Here is a 19,345-nt window from a genome sequence, read left to right on the forward strand (position 1 = left end):
AATTCAATGGCAATCCATCAAATATTTGTCAAGACATTTTACTTAGAAACAAAAATTTGCTAGCTAGAGGAAAAGTCAGGGGATCGCCAATTTCATTCAGATTCATCCTCTGGGAACCATGAATGTCTGTACCAAACAGTTGTTGAGTTACTTCATTCAAAACCAAAAATGTCAACCTTATGGTGTAGAGATATTACACTTGATAACTGAATTGTTTGACCTGCTGGTAGCGCTAGAGGAACAGTTAAGGGATCCCCCAAGTCATTGTAATTCCACCTCTGGGGATCATGATTGTCTGCAAAATTTCACGGCCTTCCATTCCATTCATTATCCCTGGAGCCATGTCGCTAGCACGGCTAATAACTGGGGATTGAAAAGCTATATGATCAGTTTTATAGATGGAAGTATCCTCTATCAAGCTGGGAAAGCTGAGACTCCAAACAGTTCATTTTCCAAGAAGCAAAAACACTCAACCAATAAAAGACGTTTTCCTCCAAGCCAACACAAGCGAGCCAAATGTGATATATTAGACAACTAGCCGATCACACAAGCATTGCAGTGACAAATTGTCTAGGAGCTATTCACGCTGTAGGTGCCAAAGTAAAGTAGGGGTGTGTTTTTCCCCTCACAAATGTGTCTTGTAATAGGTTTGAACCTGATGAAATATGGCTCTCCAGTAAATGTAACGTTTGAACACACAGCACACCTCACTCAATGTCCTCACCTGAAAGACAACCCTGGACTTCTCAAGGAGATATTTGGACAACGAGGTCCCTACAACAACTCCACTGTCAACCAAGATGAGAGACAGTTGACAATTAAAACAGCTGAAACCAATCTTCCATCAGGGGGAGAAACATTAAGGATATTTCTAACATCAGGTGGACTCACTGGAGTATGTGGATGTGGAGGTACTTGCCAAAGCGGCTGGAGTTGTCGTTGAGGATGGTCTTGGCATTCCCGAAACTCTCCAGGATGGGAAAGACCTCCATTGGCTGGAAGAAAAAGAAAGCGAATCAATGGCAAAAGGGTGTGGAGGACTGAAAGATGCACCCGCTAACGGTTTTCAGTGTTGCTGACTGATCAAATCTTACATTAACGAAGGTATCTTTTGTGTTTTCCACAGTGAATTACCTGTCGCAGGTTTTCGTTTCTGCCCTGATACATGGAGCTGAGGTAGTGGACTATCAGCTTGGTAGCTTCAGTCTTCCCTGAACCACTCTGGCCGCTACACAAGAAATAAAAATCACCTGAAATATGACGCAGCTTAAAATTCAGATGACATGCAATAAAGGTCCTTGCTGTGGTTGATGGTTGATGACATGGCTTTTTATTTATTCCAAGTAAAATGAAATATGAAAAGGTCTACAGTGAGGCTTTGAGCTACATGCTTATTTTTACTATCAGTTAGTATGCCGACATTAGGATTTAGCCCATACTAAGGAATGCTAACAGATGTCAACAACACAACAACTGAAGATGCAAATCTTTATATAATTGTTTAAAAAATCTATATATTTTAAAAGGCTCAGTAATTTTCTAAAGCAGATGGACAATGTAGATTTAAACAAACATTACTGAAACAAAAAGGCTCATTAGGCACATTTGGTGCTCTAGTGAGTAGTTGTAGCAGCAGGACGGTGTGTGTAGAAATGAGTCAAAATCAACTACAGTGTGTGTGTGTGTGTGTGTGTGTTCATGATGATGAAGGAACTTGTCAGCCAGTGCAGCAGTGTGGCTCATTGCTGTGTTTTTAACAACAATGGAGCTCAATGGCACAGAAGAATAAGAACCATCAGGCTTTGGACACACACTCACATTACTTGTTAAAAGTGTAACTCTTGCCAAAATGCCACCTAGGGTCTTTTTGTGAATGTACCCGAGTCAAACTTTCGTTTAAAAGCATAAATAGGACGGAAGCGCCACTTTTAAGATTGACCGTATTTTCGTTTTCAGTCAAAAGGCCTTTTGAATGGGAGTGCTAGGGGCACTACTATGATAGCATCAAATCGTTAATTTTAAAACACTAAGAAAGCTCGACACAACATGAGACTTTGCTCCAAGTATCACCAGGGGCTCTACACATGAACTCCAGCATTGAGAACATTGTTTGGGTACACAGCGTTTACTAAAAAGAAGGGGTTTGAACAACTCACTTAAGCTGTTGGTTTTTCCACTCGCCGCCATCTTGCCAGTCAAAAGTGTCGATCTCCGAATGCGAATGAACGGACTCCATAGGAGGAAATGTCATTCTTATAGGAGGCTCCTTTTTCAACTACAAGGTCAATATTGTTTTTCACTAATGACAAAACAACAAATTATCCGTGCATTTATATGGAACTAAGCTTTATGAGCTTTCCATCTGGCGGAAAAAACAACTGCTAAAGTGAGTGGTCAGACACGCCATATCATTAGCATCTTTTACATCCCTTCTTAAAACTTTCTTTTATTTAATAAAACTGCACAGAAATAGACTATACGTGATGAAATTGGTGTTCTTGTCAGTACCTTATGATGATGCACTGCTCCTGTGTGGAGGTTTGAGACTGAGTGAAAGCAGCGTCGGCTATGGCATACACATGGCTGACGCAGAGAACAGAAAGTCAAACATTAGTAATGAAAAACATAAGGTGTACAGATGTTCTGAAGGGACTGAAACCTTTTGTGAGACACATGCTGCCAGTTGTTATTAAAAGTACAATAAGAGAAAGCAGAATGATGCACAGCAGTGTGGGAGTTGTTAGCTCACGGTGAGTTTCTGTGCTGCTCTTTGCCCTGGTATCTCTGTCTCAGCTCCTCTGTGTAGATGTTAAGGGGCGTGAATGGGTTGATGGACAGCAGCATGTTTCCGATGTAAGTCTGGGAATAAAGAAAATGACTGTCATTCAGAGAATAAGCAAACTATAAAGAATTATTTAGTAAGGGGGGGCAAGTCTGGGGCTCAGCAATCTTAGCATAGATGACAGGTATCTGCAATACTGATAGCTGTTGAGTTTTCATAGCGCACTATTATTTATCTGTGATTAGATTTTTTTTATTGTTGTTTTTCACCTAAAAAGATGATCAGCACTATATGTCTATCATGAAGCATTTAAGCATTAAATGTCTAACTTAGAATAAAAGAAATCAAGGTTCCCCTTTCAACCGGATGTCATGGTCTTCCTCAGTGGATGGAGTTTGCTCAGTTTTTTTGCAAACTTTTTTTCTGCTTCCAGCTGATAGGCTTAATCAGCTTTGTATCAACTTATTTGGCAATGGCTTGAATGTAACAGATGTTCATTTATATCAAATAGTTGCGCAGTAGCTATAGCTTTAACATAAAATTCTAGTAATAGCATGTAAGTAAAAGACTGAACGTTTTGCCCACTTTAAAATGCTTAAGATCATAGTGTGAGGTCAATAATGAGACTTACATAAATACAGTCACGGTGGAACCTCTTCTTCAGATTCAGAAGCACAGAGCTCTCGCACACCTCTCTAAGAACATTAGGCAACAGGTTGAAAAGTGCATATTTATACTGTAGTGTGTGTGTGTGTGTGTGTGTGTGTGTGTGTGTGTGTGTGTGTGTGTGTGTGTGTGTGTGTGTGTGTGTGGGCTTGTTTAACTATTCGTGGGGTCCAAAAACTGGGAGTCCAGTATACTTGTGGGGTCCCGACAGCTTTGTGTGGCCAAAATGCTGGACCCCCACAAGTTTAGAGGGCTGTTTGAGGGTTAAGACTTGGTTTTAGGATTAGGGATAGAATTAGGTTATGGTTAGGGTGAGGGTAGGGGTTAAGGTTAGGCATTTAGTTGTGATGGTTAAGGTTAGGGTAAGGGGATAGGGAATGCATTATGTCAATGACGGGTCCCCACGAAGATAGTGCCACAAACCTGTGTTTTTGTGTGTGTGTGTGTGTGTGTGTGTGTGTGTGTGTGTGTGTGTGTGTGTGAACTCACTCCAGCTGGGACAGATCCTCCACCTCATCCACCTCTATGGCTCTTTTGCTGCCAGGCATCAGCACCTGAAAAAGGCAGAGACATGAGCAGCTATAAGGACAAGAGTCAACATTTAAGCCTCGCCATCCTCCCTTTGAAACAGCCCTTCTGTCAGGACCATGAACTTCAGACAACTTTGCCCTTACCTTCACTCCACAGCCATCTTCTAGTCTGGCTAACATTACATTAAATGAGTTTTTCAAAAAGAATGAATGAGCCTTCGCCAGAGCCCTTTATGGTTTAAGATGTGTTTTGTTTCTGCACTTCCCTGCTGCTAATGTTCCACTCCACTCGTAACCTTTCCACAGCAGGTAACCAATCCACTTGCAGCAGTGTGATAGCTGATATACTGCAATCTCATAGCAGCGTGCTGCCATGTGTTGTATGCTCTATTGTATCTGCACAGACTAGGAAATAAATAAACCAGCAGCAAGTCTTTGATGTCCTATTGTCTTGTGTGCAAACCGGCTAGAAGTGATGAAGTAGAACTGATATGCTGACGTTCCAACCCTTAGTCAACAACAGTTTAACTTTTCTGGAGGTATTTTTTTTTCTCTTCGGTTTATAGGGAAATGCTACTTGTAAAAAAGTAAAGTGAGAAATAACCAAATGACAAATAATGAGTCTCAACAGTGCGAGAATGTTGTAATGCCAATGTTACAAAGTTATTAATTTTTTGAATTTTTTTTTCAAAAGTTAAAATGTCTCAACATGAAAAAAAATTTGTGAAAAAAACATTAATGATAGGCATACTGGCCCATAGGTAAGGTAATCACTAAGATAACCATCCACAGATACAGTTCATCCTAAGGATTCACTGAGCCACATGTACTGTATGTTTAAAATTAAAACATGATATATAAAATCATGCCAGCAATTATTATTTTAACAGCTTAGTATTCTATGCACTAAAAAGGTGTATAAAGGCTTTAGGCCACCCACTTCTTATTGCAGGCCCAGTTTAATTTGTCCCTGCTCCGTCTCTCTCAGTTAAGGGGTCCATGGCTTAAAAAAACATTGAAGACCCCTGCTTTAAAGGGCTGCACACCCATAGTTCACCCACACAGGTGTTTTCATGTATTTGACCTCATTAGACCTCCTCTGATGACTGTGTGGACAAATGCACACTGTGGTTGATTAGTTGTATTGTACCTGTTAGTGTTATTGCACCTTTATGAATGTTATTGGTTCATGAAGGCCAAATACAGGCAAAAAAAAAGCTCAAGCTATAACAAATCCGGGGTTAATTACATTCCTGTAACAAATGATGAATTGTTATGTTTTTGGTTATCCAATGACCTTTTCTCTAGTCCCACAATCAGGCAGCCTTCTCTTCAGATTCTGCACACAGGCGGTATCGATACTGAGTGGATTATCCTGGTAAAATAAAGTAAATTAAATTACCCTTAAGTGTACTCAGCACATCCAAAGTGGAAGGATGACATTTACTGTTGGACATGTTTTGAGCTTTCCCCTACGACAAACAATGCCAAGTCAAAAAATGCCAATTATGTCACCAGAGAATGAATCACAGTGGTGGAGTATGAATGGAATCTCTAGAGGTGTGTTCAGAGCAAAGACAAAGTATAATTTAGAGGTGGAGCGAATGCATGGAAACATGAGTGAATGCGTACAGATGCAAATTTTCCAAAGGCAGCACAAATTGAGGCAAAAATGTGTCTGCTTGACTCAAAAATATTTCAACTTTAGCCAGATATTTGTTAATGGAATAACCCAGGTCATAATGACTCCAATTCATGAAGGTTGATAGCTGAAAGGAGAGGAAGACATGATGGAAAATAACCGGAATTTCCACTAGGATCTAAGATCAGTCAGAGTCTGAGCAATGGGTACAACGATTATGTCTGTACAGTCCATACATTGGCTGTTGGTGGCAAATAAATATGGATTGCACAATCAATCCAGTGGCAAAAGGGGGTGAGTACAGCTAGTCTCAAACTTGCTTTGCATTTTACTTTTTCAGAATGCAGTCTTAATACCTGTGTGCTGACCAGTCGACTCTCCAGCATCTCCTGGGTGGGGTCCTCTGATTCCCAGGGGCCCCTGCCATTATGTGCAGGAACGGTCCTGGCCTGGTCCCCATCATCATAGCTGGTCCTCTTAGTTAGCTTCTCCACTGTCTGGTGGGGCAACAGGTTCTCAGCACGCAGCCAGTCCTGATCCCACACACAGCAAAGACACATGATTGACCTTAAAAGAATCATTGGATCACACTGATCCATCTGCATTTGGTCACACTCCCTCTCTTGTTATTTCTCTAAGATTTGTATAAGGGACAGAGTACTCATAATCCCATACAATACCGGTGTTGAAATGAAGACTCTACCACCAAATATGTAACACATACCTGAGGGTCTCCACTCATCCGTGGGTTACCAGCCCAGTGCACCTCTGGTTGGGGGTTCTTATATATACTCCCCTCACCCATGAGCTGGGCAACTTCCCTGTCTGCCTCTTCTTCGTACAAGGAGCGGACACCTGACATCACAGTGCTTGCCTCCCCATTTTGAAAGGGCTGAGTGGTTGAGTTGGGTTTCCCAGCTGCAGCCTTTCTCTCTGGATCTGGTCCCTTGGCCCGAGTCGGCCCGCCACTTATTGTTCCCCCTGACAAGGACATCTTGGACAGGTTGATCTTGGAGGGGTCCAGTTTCCCTCTAGCAGCTTCTAGCACGCTGACTCCATCTTGATTGTCGAGGGCAGCTCTCCTGTTTCTGTCTTCAGTGTTGGATGATCCCTCCGGTGTAGCGCTGGACCCAGGGCTCCTCTCTGACACATCTGCACCTGACCCTAACCCTCCTGGAAAGGACTTCTTGATGGACTTCAGTAGGCTGAGATCAGGTTTGACAGGGAGCACGAGCCTGGCACCTTGTTTTGGGGGTTTTGGCTGTGATGTAGTGGGTTCTCCTGGTGGTCCGGTGCTACTTGATGGAGTGGAAGGTCCAGGATCTGCCTCAGGCAACTCGGCTGTCCTTGCCTTGCCCAGTTTGTTCATCCTGGGGAGTACCACAGCGTATTTGGCCTCTACCTCTTTCTCGCCAGCTGGGACCGCTTCCTCCCCTCCTTCCCCTGTCTTTCCCCGGAGGCTGGCGTTCTCTTTGCCCATTTTTTCTGCAGAGGCACTCCTGTTTTTCTTACTGGCCAGGCTGGTTTTACTGGCGACTCTCATGGCCATCCTATGTTTGAGGATATTGCCCTTAGATTTTGTGGGCCCTTGCTTCTGTTTTATCCTCCGCAGGGAGAGCCAGTGGGAAACCCCGATGGCTTTAGTCCAAGCAGAAAGCTTCTTTCTCATGTTTAGCCCCCGGGGCATCTTTTTCTGAATCCAACCAGACATCCGGCGAAGAGTGGTCATACCTTTTTTTTGTGCTATCAAACGTTCCTTTGGTTTGCTGGACGCCCCGTCAACGGCCTCACTCTCTGATATTTCCTCGTCAGGCTTCTCTACCGTGTTATTGGCTTTGTGCGGGAGAGATGCCATCTTGACCTTGCCCAAGAGCAAGCTCTGGGGCCGCCCTTTGACGATGCTTCCTGCGTCCTGCTGCTCCTCTGGTTCCAGAATGGCTTTGAGGTCTTTACCTTTGGCTTTAAGAAGCATAATCCTGTTTTGGCCTTTAATGGCTTTGGTCAAAGTGGGTGCAGCCTCCTCCTCTTCCTCCTCTGGATCAGTTTCTACGGGAGCATCTCTCTCATTGATATTTTTTGTTTTGTTTACCGAACGGGTCTTGCCTTTTGCTGAGTCAAGCTTGTTGATAGGAAGACCTTTTGGTGGTTGGATCTCCTCAGAACTGGGTCTGTCCTCCTTCTGTGGTTTCTTTTTGTTCTTTTTTTCGTCCTTGGCTTTTTGTTTGGCTTCCTTTTCTAACCTCTGCTTCTCTACTTTGGCTCTCTGCTTCTCAGCCTTCTCCGCTTGCTTATCTGCCTTTGTTTTTTTAAACATCTTGTATTTCGCTCCGGCAGGAGGCTTCGAGGGACGTGGAGTCTGTCTGCGCCGTCGGCGGGCTTTATCAGCTGTTGGCTCTTCAGACGTGTCCTCCTGGGTTATCGCCTTGTCTTCGCCTGCCTCGCTGGTGACCGCCTCAGATACTTCAACTTCCTCCTCGTTTTCCTCTTCTTCTTCTTCTTCTTCTTCTTCTTCTTCTACTTCACTGGATGTGACTGGTTCACTTCTGGACTTGGCTTCCTTTGGAAGCTCTTTGTCTGATTCCTTGTTTACTGTCTCTTCTGTATCTCTTTGAGTATCTGATGCCTCAGCCTCTTCCTCGCTGCTCTCCGCACTCCCATGCGTCTCGGATGGCTCTTCGTTACTGCCGTGCTCCTCCTCTTTCTCGTCGTTACTAGATTCCTCTTCTGTCACCTCCACTGAGCTTCCGGTATCACTCTCCGATTCCTCCTCCGCCTCACTCTCTGTCACATTGTCACTTCTCTTGTTTTCAGGTTTGGTAGGGAGCTTGTTGTCGATCCTCCTTCGTGTGGCTGTGGCTGCTTTTGGTTCAGGCTTGAGTTTGGTGGTCTTGTTAATGCCCGTCTTACTATCTTTGTTACGTTGAGGTTGTGATCTATGATTCACAGTCGTTCCGTTTCCTTGTGTGCTCCCCACTTGTGTCTGTGGTTCTTTTGGTTCTGAACTTCTCGTTTTACTTTGATCTACTTTAATCCTTCTATTGCTCTTCACTTCATCTGTCTTTCTGTCCTCCAGTGCTGGTGAATTCTCTGTACCTTGTTGTTTCCCATTAGGCGCTTTAGAGGGAGGCTGGGATGCTTTGGAACCATTCCGTCTCCCATTTTTCTGCCGATTTTCTTTTTTTGCTGCCTCTGCCGTTGGCTTTGTGGCATTGGTTCTACCTTGGGACTTGACCGGTGGCATGCTTTCACTTCTCCAGAGTTGAAAATACCTAGCAAATATGAAAACAGTATACACCGTCTTTATTTTGTCATTTGAGGTAAAGCATTACACATTTTAAATCTATCAACCACACACTTTGTTAGATAAGTTAGCCACTCAATAAAATTAACAATTACGGGCCGTAAGTTGAGCAACATGTCTGTCAAACTCAATGAAACCAGGTCCTTGGCTCAATCCATCAGCATCTAGACCAGGTTTCACACTTTAAGTCCCTGATCCTTGTTCTGAGGCTAAAGACACCCAGGCCACTGAGTTTAGCAACACCTGACTTGATTTACTCTGTGACAGGCATTGCCAGGATACATTTGAGGGTGGCAATGCATCTCCACCAAGACACACTAGACAACACAGAAGTGGCTATGACTCTTTTCCATGCTGGATGAAAATGACTTTGCTTTGCCTTTTGCGACAGCAAACAACAGCTCTTATCTGCCAGTTTAATCTAAACGGCAGTGAAAGGCTATCTTTGCATCCGCCTAAATGTAGTTGTATAGCCTGTGCACCCTTGGGGGGGAAAGCAGTGAGAGCTCATTTCAGCGTAATATAGCTTACCAGGCTTCTCAGGTGAAACCCAGGCATGGCTGGGGGGCTGCAAAGTGCTCCGGCTTGTCTTCATGAGCTGGTGTCACTGATTCAAACGTGCACCCATGCTCAGGAGGAGAACACACCAATATCCCACCCACTAACATTATACAGGAAGGCACACAGCTAAATATGCAATACACACCCACCGAAAGTTTGCGGGTTGTTTATGCGTACACACAAAGCCCCTGTGGACAAAGGTGAGCTGGCGTGCACAGGCACGCACACAAACACCAGGTGCCTTCTGAATAATACAGCTCCACCTGGCAGGTTATACAGCTCTGCTGCCGTTCATACGGCCAGCTGCTGAACGCTTGGGAGGAAAGGTGAGAGGTGCTGCTTGGAGACAACAACAATAGGTGCTGATGGATGAGAGAGGGAGAGAAAGACAGAGGAGAGAGAGAGAGAGAAAAGAGTCATTACCTGGCTTTTTCCTCTGGGAGAGGGAGATTCCCTCGGTGTGTGCTAGAATGCTGGACAGGCCTCATTTCTTAAATAGCCAATATTTTAGTGCAGGTCATAAGTATTTAGAAAGTGACACTGTTTTTCATGCAATGTTCTCTGCGTTCCAGCAAATAGCATTTCAAAAAATGACTATGAGTAGGGTTGGGCAGTATATCGATATCGTCATATGAGACTATATCGTCTTACATTTTGGATATCGTAATATGTCAATAAGTCTTCTCCTGGTTTTAAAGGCTGCATTACAGGAAAGTGATGTCATTTTTTGAACTTACCAGACTGTTCGCCTTTAACTACTTAATCATTATATCCACATTACTGATGATTATTTATCAAAACTCTGTGTAAAATATTTTGTGAAAGCACCAATAGTCAACCCTACAATATTGCCGCAATATCCATATGGATGCATTTGTTCAAAAATATTGTGATATTTGATTTTCTCCATATCGGCCTGCTTTGAGGATTTTCTTTTCTTTTTTAAATATAATGCAATGTTTAAAGGTCCCATGACATGGTGCTCTTTGGATGATTTTATATAGATCTTAGTGGTCCCCAAATACTGTATCTGAAGTCTCTTTTATATAGACCTTAGTGGTCCCCAAATACTGTATCTGAAGTCTCTTTTATATAGACCTTAGTGGTCCCCTAATACTGTATTTGAAAGTCTCTTTTATATAGACCTTAGTGGTCCCCTAATACTGTATCTGAAGTCTCTTTTATATAGACCTTAGTGGTCCTCTAATACTGTATCTGAAGTCTCTTTTATATAGACCTTAGTGGTCCTCTAATACTGTATCTGAAGTCTCTTTTATATAGACCTTAGTGGTCCCCTAATACTGTATCTGAAGTCTCTTTTATAGAGACCTTAGTGGTCCCCTAATACTGTATCTGAAGTCTCTTTTATATAGACCTTAGTGGTCCCCTAATACTGTATCTGAAGTCTCTTTTATATAGACCTTAGTGGTCCCCTAATACTGTATCTGAAGTCTCTTTTATATAAACCTTAGTGGTCCCCTAATACTGTATCTGAAGTCTCTTTTATATAGACCTTAGTGGTCCCCTAATACTGTATCTGAAGTCTCTTTTATATAGACCTTAGTGGTCCCCTAATACTGTATCTGAAGTCTCTTTTATATAGACCTTAGTGGTCCCCTAATACTGTATCTGAAGTCTATTTCCCAAAATTCAGCCTTGGTGCAGAACTACAGCCACTAAAGCCAGTCCCACAATGAGCTTTCCTTAGGATGTGCCATTTCTGTGTCTGTAGCTATTGAGGAGGAGAGGGGGGGGGGGGAGGGCAAGGTGGAGTGTGGGGGTGTGGCCTTGACCAACTACCACTTTGCTCGTTTGAAAGCCATGATGCCTCTCTCTCATGGGTGGGCCAAATTCTCTGGGCGGGCAAAGCAGAGAAAGGGGAGGTAACCTTGCTCCTTATGACCTCATAAAGAGAAGATTCCTGATTGGCCCATCTGAGCTTTCATTTTCTCAAAGGCAGAGCAGGATACCCAGGGCTCGGTTTACACCTATCACCATTTCTAGCCACTGGGGGACCATAGGCAGGCTGGGGGAACGCATATTAAATTTTCATGCCATGGGACCTTTGATAGAAGATAAATGCAAAAACAGGTTTCAATTATAACATTTTACTTTTTAATATTCCCCACTATCCATTCACCCAACCCCTCTTCTCTTACCCTAACCCTGTCTGCAATGCACAGTATTTGAAGAATATAGTTTTAGACAACATAAACTGTTCTGTTTTGATGGAACATACATCAATTTCCCCACTGGGGATCAATAAAGTATAAATAACTTATAAATTATGCATATAAAAAAACACCTGTTAGCCAAATTTTGTGTGGTTTTAAGATATACATCTGATGTCACCAATAGCAGCAGGAGTAGATAAATGAATAGTGGCGAGTGCAGGACAATTATCCTAAAATGTACAGTATATAACAAAGCACTCTTTATGTCAAACGGCAGACTTTCACCACTTTCCACCTTAGCTCAGTCACTTGTCCAGACTGATCCTGTGCTTCGCTGCTGGCTACCAGACTGAAAACGGCTCCTACTAGCCACAGGTGACATCATTTGCGGTACAGGCGTGGCGGAGCATCATCAGTGAAATACCAAGCGTCTGCTAATGTCTGTGAGACTTCAGTCACTAGAAGCGAATATTAAATATAATGGTTTAAGTTCTCGCTAAAGCAGGGATCTTCAACAAGGGGTCCTCAGAGTCAATACAGGGGGGCCTCCAAAGGGCCGCAGGTCAGAGTCCAACCTGGGGCCGCTGCGTCAAGGAGTAAACCTCTATATATGGGCGCGCGCTCTACCAACTGAGTTATCTGGGCGCCCAGATCCAGCTCATTCTAAGGATTCCCTGCACCACGTGTTTAACATTTTAAGAGGATTTATAAAATCATGCCAACAATTATTAGGCTATTTTAATAGTTTAGTATTCTATGCAAAAAAGGTACGTATAAAGGTTTTAGGCTGACCTACGCGTTATTGTAGGCCCAGTTTAATATGCAGTAGTAGAGGGTCCCTGATCCGTCTCTTTCAGTTAAGGGGTCCTTGGCCTCGCTTTGCCAGACCCTCCTCCATAGCACTCAATACCAAAACATTGAATACCCCTGTGCTAAAGTAATGTTTCAACCTTTTGGAAAATACACTTTTTCACGTTGCCAGAGAAAGAGATTTGACAATTGATCTCAAATTGTGTGTGTGTGTGTGTGTGTGTGAGAGTGAGTGAGTGAGTGAGTGTGAGAGAGAGAGAGAAAAAGAGAGAGAGAGACAAGCTCTGTGCGACTCCATAACAACACATTAAGCTCTCTAGCATAGTCCAGGTACCCAGGCACCATTATCTAGCTCATTTAACGTCTTCGGGTTGCAAATGACAATGCCTCATCTAGCAGGGTCATCCTCTAACAGAGCGGCTGCTGTTAGCCGGCCCGGCCTCAGCCGGCTCTTCAGAGAGCTCCGGTTGCAGCGAAGCCTCGGTGGCTCAAGGCAATTACAGGACAAAGCGCCTCATTCTATAATGGATGATCAAAACTCTTGGCTGCGGATGTATGACAACTGATCCCTCTTGGATCCACTTGGCCTGGCCATTGCGGCTCAAAGACCAAGATTATAGCTGGGCTTTAAGAAAAAAAAAAAAGCAGAAATTGTAAAAGAACACCAAGTTTTGGAATATAATCAGACAGGCCAAAATGATGGGTTGGGAATCTAAACGTTATGCCTTTTTTCAGGTTTCAGTGGAGCATACAGACTCAAACAGCATTCAGATGCTGTCAAGGATTTCTTTTTGCGGTGCAGCAGAGATGAATGATGGGGAAAACCATCAGGTTACAAAATAAAGAGGTCAGTGTACTGAGAAAATAAAAAATAAAAAACGACACATTCATTCTTGGGAAAAAACATGTAATAATTATCCACAAGAAAACTGTAGTGTGAAGTTACAAATAAAAAAAAAAATTAGGGTTCTTAATCAGTTCACTACAAAAATATATTCTAGGCTGATGCTAAATACCCAGCATTCTGAGACACAGTACCAAAATATTTCCTTGTACGATCTAAATAGCAGCCAACCCCAGTTACAACAGGCCCACAGGTACAGACTGAGTCACATACATACTGTATATATTAAAAACATTTCACTACAATAGCTTACAATTACATTCCTAAATTACATTATTCATTGCTGGCATAAAAAAAAAAAAAAAAAAAGGTTTACATAAAAATCAAAAAAACCAAACCCCATAGAAAGCTGTTCCCCCAAAAAAAGTACAGCACTGTGAGCTCCGCAGTAGTGGAGAAGTACCTATGGCCGGTTACAAAGTATAGAGTGGACGGGAGGGCTGGTACATTATATTTTGAATCATTTAGTAAATCATGACTGAAAAATAATAAAAGTTCAAGTTCAACATACATGAAACAATGTTTGCATCTTTTTTTTCCTCTCTCTCTCTTCGGGGGCATCAGTGAAAACATTTCCCTCGTCAGTTCTTCTCATGAGTATAGAAGCTCATTTACACCAGAGAAAAGGGTGAAAAATGATGACATGGAAGGATTCACAAAAATAAAAACATTACCAAGGCAAGATTAGGAAATAGTTTTTTTGCATCAATTTTGAGCTGAAAAATGGGTTGGGTCTAAAAACTTGATCCAATTAAAAAATATATAAAGATTTACAAAGGGTTTCGAGTTGAAATTACAGGATACTACGTAAAGGTTATGACGTAGAGTAAGAACTATAACAGTAGGTCAAATTTAGTCAAGTAGTGAGTATGGTGTTACTAAATAAAAATAGTTTAATGGCAAGTCAAAACTATGAGATTCTAAATCAAAATTATGACTAAGTGCAATTATGGCTCTTAAGTTACAATGATAATACCAATTAAGATATTACATATACACTTAGATCATTAAACTTAGTCTAAATTGTGAGAAAGTCCAGACTTTTGACTTACGATCTAAATATTTTGACAAAAAAAAAAAAAAAAGTCCTCCATAAGTCAGAATTTAACACAGTATGAGTTTTGTTTTACTATGAGTTTTTCTTTTTAAACTTTGCATTGTTTTCTCTTTTCCTGGCAGAAATGGGCTCCCACAGTATAAATATTCTTCAAATAAAAAAAATCAAAAAAAAATCAGGCACAAATCACATACAGTTGAAGCTCTAAAATGTTTTCATCAACATTACTCAAATCCTCGCCCACGTTCCTTCCAGCTGTGTGTCCGCGGGTGGAGAGGATTACACAGCAGAGAGCGTGCTGATTGGACGATCCGTCTCCACTGGCACAATCCCCGTGAAAAGGCCAGCGGTGATAAAGGCTTCAGGAGTGAAGTGGGCGTGGTTGCTATTCCAAGTCCAAACAAACGTGGCATCTATGGCAGACTGGAGATGCTGGTCGGATCTCGACGGGATGTCAGGAATGTGCTGCTTGTGGCTTTGGGTTCAAAAATGGTTAGAGACCACGCTGGGATCGTTGGCTACAGCGCGTGGTCTTTAGGCACAGGCGGTGTCTCTACCTCCACCCCTCTAACTGCACCGGGAGGGAGCCTCGGGGTGCTCATTAAACACCTTTCAGTGTCTCTCTACGAGGGGCGGTTGGGATCTGAGAGGGAGGGGAGGGAGGGGGTGTAAGTCACTGAGGTGAGGGGTTCAGGGGTCAGTAGTGGTTGTGTGAGCCGAGCAGGAGGCGAGTGCTGCTTCAGGACTGCAGTACGCTTCATACACATCAACGCAGGAGTTCACTCTGAGGAGGCGACAGAGACACACCGGGTTAGTTTCAAAAACTGTCGACAGCATGTCGGCTTTTAGTAGCAAGAAAAAGAGACAGTACCTTAGTGTCACCTCAACTTTCCAGAGAGGTATCTTAAGCTACAGCACTCTTCACATTATTGTCCAGGAATGACCTGCAGCAAACACACAACAGCTTCCATCAACATCACTGCTTTCACCTGATTTTTTTTCCAGATGATTATTATTATTTTTGGGTATTTTAGGCCTTTATTTGATAGGACAGCTTAGACATGAAAGGAGGGGGGGGAGAAATGACACTGGCACACTCCATCATATACACAGACCTTAATTATTACATATAATTGTTGCCTACCTGGGTTAACATCGCAGAAAAATGCAGGTTTTTTGTGATTGTTGCAGGCAAAAATCCTTGGTTATGCGGCACGTTTTCTTAGAAAAGGAATATGCGGGATATTTATGCAATTTTATGCGATGAAATTGCGGGAACTTGAAAAACTACGGATTGATGAAAAAGAGAAAAAAAAAGTGATTCCTCCAACACCCTTCTTTTTGATGATGTTTCCGTTGCGCAATTACGTCACTTCATAACGTTCCCATGGCAATGGGAAAATGGCTGCTCTTGTGTGAAGTAAACGCAACATTTTTCAACTTTGTGCCAAGATATATATTATGGGACTTTTTTGCAACGAAAATGCGGGGATTATGAAATCATGCAAAGCCCCGCATATTTTGTGCGGAAATCGGTAATTTATGCGGCAAAGTGCGGCGTATTTAAAAAAAAATAATGCAGCCCCCGCATAAATATGTGGACTTTGGCTGATTATGCGTTGAATTATGCGATTGTATAATCATGTTTTTCTGGAGGGACTGGTAAATAGCTCTTCATATTTAAAACCAGGCATATCCCTAATCAGAACCTTTGTATTTAAGAATAATTAAACCTTTTTTATTTTATGTATGTAATGACATGCTACAACAATGGTTAATGAATCAACCTTAAACATAATGCAATTTTAAGAGGGAGCAGGTTTTTAATCCCATGTCAACTCGCAACTTGTTAATGAAAACTATTTTATTAGAAAGAAAAACATAATACATGATACAGTAGCCGGCTGTAATTAATTGATTAATGGGGCTGTTTGACCCGTCTCAGTTTCTCTCCTTCAAGCTGCCAGCTGTCCTGATCTGGACCAGTGGGTGGGTCACTGGTCTGGTCTAGGCAGGTGTGTTCTTGTTTTGTGTGGATATGTGTTGTATTGTTTTAAGCCATCAACCTGCTATGGACTGCAGATGAAAATTAGCCTGCCTGGCTCAATCTGGCCCTTTCACATGTTGGACTGTGTGCGCTTTTAAATAAATAAATCAACAACAAAAAAATAATAATCTAAAAGTTACATATTTGTGTCACATGAAGACAACTGAGGCATGATACGGCTGAAAACCCTGGGAGAAAAAAATAAGCGAACCTTGAGTCAAATATTTCTATCACTAGTATTAAACATTTTCTGGACAGTTTCAGTCTTTACACTACGACACGACATCACAACTCTACCTAAATTCTTCCTTCCTTAAATTTAAAATGAAGTGGAACAGTGATGGCATCATTCGCTTTTAGAAAAGGAGAACCACTCTGACTGAATTAGCAGGGGCTGATAATAACTTACGTCTGGTCTCCTTCTAGTGACTTCTGGATCTCTTGAAGTACTTCTGAAAGACAATAAAACATAAAAATAAATCTCAACACAACAAATCATGCGCTGGGATGACGCCTGGTAAACACTGCGGTGTGGGTGTGTCTGGTGACAATGAGAGCAGAAAGCAGACATACCAGTTAGGAGAGGCAGCACATGGTGCTATTACAGCTCAAGTCTTTAAGACTTTCAAGGGTAACTTTGTTTTTACCATGCGTTTGTGTCCAAGTGACTGATGGGAACAACAATCTTTGACATGTGTCCAGTATTAAGAGAGATCCCTGCAGTCAGCGAAAAAAAAAAAGCTACAATGTAAGTTAATAGGGTAATTGTGCACCTTCTATTTACCTTCACTAAAGTGCTCGTTTTGCCACTGACAGACTCAGATTAATATTCTAAGTGTCTGACAACATTATGGAAAGGATTTCAAAGATTGTTGTTCCCATTTGTCACTTACACCCAAAAAAAATAGGGTCCAGGTTGAACCCCCCCCTCCCCCCACACCCCGAAATTACCCTTTAAGGTTTTAAATACAGTAACCGAGGGGCCTCCTGGATCATATTTCTACTTCATAGTTCTTTGTCTCTCAAGTACTCACTCTCGTCATTCAGCAAAGCATGCTCCATAACACGTCTAGCTGCACTTTCTGGAACACAGGCAGCAGGCAGAGGACACGTCAGCACAGCCACAAACAAAGACAGACAGACAGCACAAGCAGAGTTTAACAACATCAAACAGAACACTACATCTGGACACATAGTGCTCCCTCAGGCAGAGGCACATGCATGTTGAAGTAAGATGCTGGGCTTTTTGCATTTAGGAGGTCTCTGATAGATATTTTTACCTGCATCCTCGCTGCCTTGTCTGGCGTTTCTAGAAGGACAGAGAAGACAAAAACTCAAGGGTACTGAAAGCAACTGTTTCACACAGTAAAAATACGGTGAGACAGAGGGTACATACCTTTGAGCAGATGAAGCTCCGTCAGGCTGTGGCCTGTGTTTGTTGGAGGAGCCTGGATGAAGAGGAACCTCCACCAGACAGTGAGGCTCCACCACGCAGCGGGTGGACAGAGAGAACCGTTCAAACTCGGATGGAGAGATCAGGTAGAAGCCTGAAGGGAGACAAGAGTACAGAGGGTTTCCAAACAGAACGATCATTTGGCTAGAGAACACAGTGATTCTGATGTGGAGTCTGTGGCTACATTCACATTGCTATGTTTTGGATTAAAAAAGAAATTTCCTTTGCTACGTTTACACCTTGCATTCACACTGCCCTGGCGTTTTAGAGACCCTAGTCTACATCCACGACGTTCCACTTCCGGAATTGCTCCGTTGCCGCTGGAAATTTCGCCGGATGTCCCCGTTTTACGACCGGATGTCCGTCCCCTTCCTCTTTCTTTGTGTTGCTGATCTAACCTCCGGTGGATTTGTGAGGACTATGGTTAACTGCTCCTCAGATCTCTGCAGGGTAAATCCAGACAGCTAGCTAGACTATCTGTCCAATCCGAGTTTTCTGTTGCACGACTATTTTACAGCGGCTATATGTAGAGCATGATGATTGTGATTGGTTTAAAGAAATGCCAATAAACCAGAGCATGTTTTTCTCCCATCCCAGAATGCTGTGTGGACTAGCCAGACCCCCATCCGCAGCGCTGTGGAAGGAGGTCTGGCAAAGCGAGACCACATAATCTGGAAACCCTTCTGACCCGTTTTGGTTTGAAATCTGCGGGGTTGTGTTGCAGTCTCAACGGCCACAAACAGAGACCTTTGGCCACACCGACGCCAACGTTTCCCTCTCCGATTGGGTCTCATCGGTCACAACGTCTTGTTCTCCGAGACTAAACTACTAACGTTACCATGGCAACTACCAGCAGCGAATACATGTTTACCCTGGCACACGTATGTCCAGTGTACCAGAATGTTGATGAGATAGGATGTTTGGGCGTGTTGGTCTAAACAGATTAGTTCTGCTACTGGAGCTAAAAACACCTTTGGCTCAAAACTCTGGTGTAAAAAAAGCCTAGGTGGATTCTGTTGCCATTCTTGGAAATATTTTTTCAATTTAAAAATCAATCTATCTATCTATCTATCTATCTATCTATCTATCTATCTATCTATCTATCTATCTATCTATCTATCTATCTATCTATCTGACAGTGGTGGATGTTATAACACATATTACACCTGTAATAAATCTAGGGCAGAAAGACAGAGAGACTAAGGGCTTTTAACGTTGAAGACGCAGCATGCCTATAAATCACATCTCCATATCCAAAACAGGCATATGCAGTTCTTTTGGAGAAAACAACAGTGGTGGAATGTAACTAAGTACATTTACTCAAGTGCTGTACTTTACTACTTGAGTCTTATTTTCATGCCACTTTCTACTTGTACTCTACATTTCAGAGAGAAATATTGTACTTTTTACTCCACAAC

At 42.5% G+C, this 19,345-nt stretch overlaps 2 protein-coding genes across 3 annotated transcripts in view; both read right to left on the reverse strand.

Moving 5' to 3' along the window:
- The window catches only part of myo15b (myosin XVB), a 100,704-nt gene extending 91,843 nt beyond the window's left edge, over nucleotides 1-8,861 (reverse strand). The window contains exons 1-9 of the mRNA XM_028567064.1: nucleotides 6,345-8,861; nucleotides 5,977-6,153; nucleotides 3,938-4,002; nucleotides 3,414-3,477; nucleotides 2,750-2,859; nucleotides 2,509-2,583; nucleotides 1,131-1,228; nucleotides 892-997; nucleotides 725-788 (exon numbers count right to left, since the gene is read on the reverse strand). Of these exons, the coding sequence (XP_028422865.1) occupies nucleotides 725-788; nucleotides 892-997; nucleotides 1,131-1,228; nucleotides 2,509-2,583; nucleotides 2,750-2,859; nucleotides 3,414-3,477; nucleotides 3,938-4,002; nucleotides 5,977-6,153; nucleotides 6,345-8,861 (3,276 nt within the window). The remainder of the gene's footprint in view (nucleotides 1-724; nucleotides 789-891; nucleotides 998-1,130; nucleotides 1,229-2,508; nucleotides 2,584-2,749; nucleotides 2,860-3,413; nucleotides 3,478-3,937; nucleotides 4,003-5,976; nucleotides 6,154-6,344) is intronic.
- Nucleotides 8,862-13,397: 4,536 nt separating this feature from the next.
- Nucleotides 13,398-19,345, reverse strand: part of llgl2 (LLGL scribble cell polarity complex component 2) — a 43,699-nt gene continuing 37,751 nt past the window's right edge. Inside the window, exons 22-27 of one of the 2 annotated variants that reach the window (XM_028568246.1) lie at nucleotides 17,871-18,021; nucleotides 17,755-17,783; nucleotides 17,509-17,556; nucleotides 16,884-16,926; nucleotides 15,299-15,371; nucleotides 13,398-15,211 (exon numbers count right to left, since the gene is read on the reverse strand). In XM_028568246.1, the coding sequence (XP_028424047.1) occupies nucleotides 15,332-15,371; nucleotides 16,884-16,926; nucleotides 17,509-17,556; nucleotides 17,755-17,783; nucleotides 17,871-18,021 (311 nt within the window). In that variant the 3' untranslated portion in view covers nucleotides 13,398-15,211; nucleotides 15,299-15,331. The remainder of the gene's footprint in view (nucleotides 15,212-15,298; nucleotides 15,372-16,883; nucleotides 16,927-17,508; nucleotides 17,557-17,754; nucleotides 17,784-17,870; nucleotides 18,022-19,345) is intronic. The other variant, XM_028568247.1, reaches the window with a different exon arrangement.

Source organism: Perca flavescens, chromosome 21 (assembly GCF_004354835.1).
Source record: "Perca flavescens isolate YP-PL-M2 chromosome 21, PFLA_1.0, whole genome shotgun sequence".
Lineage (NCBI taxonomy): Eukaryota > Metazoa > Chordata > Actinopteri > Perciformes > Percidae > Perca > Perca flavescens.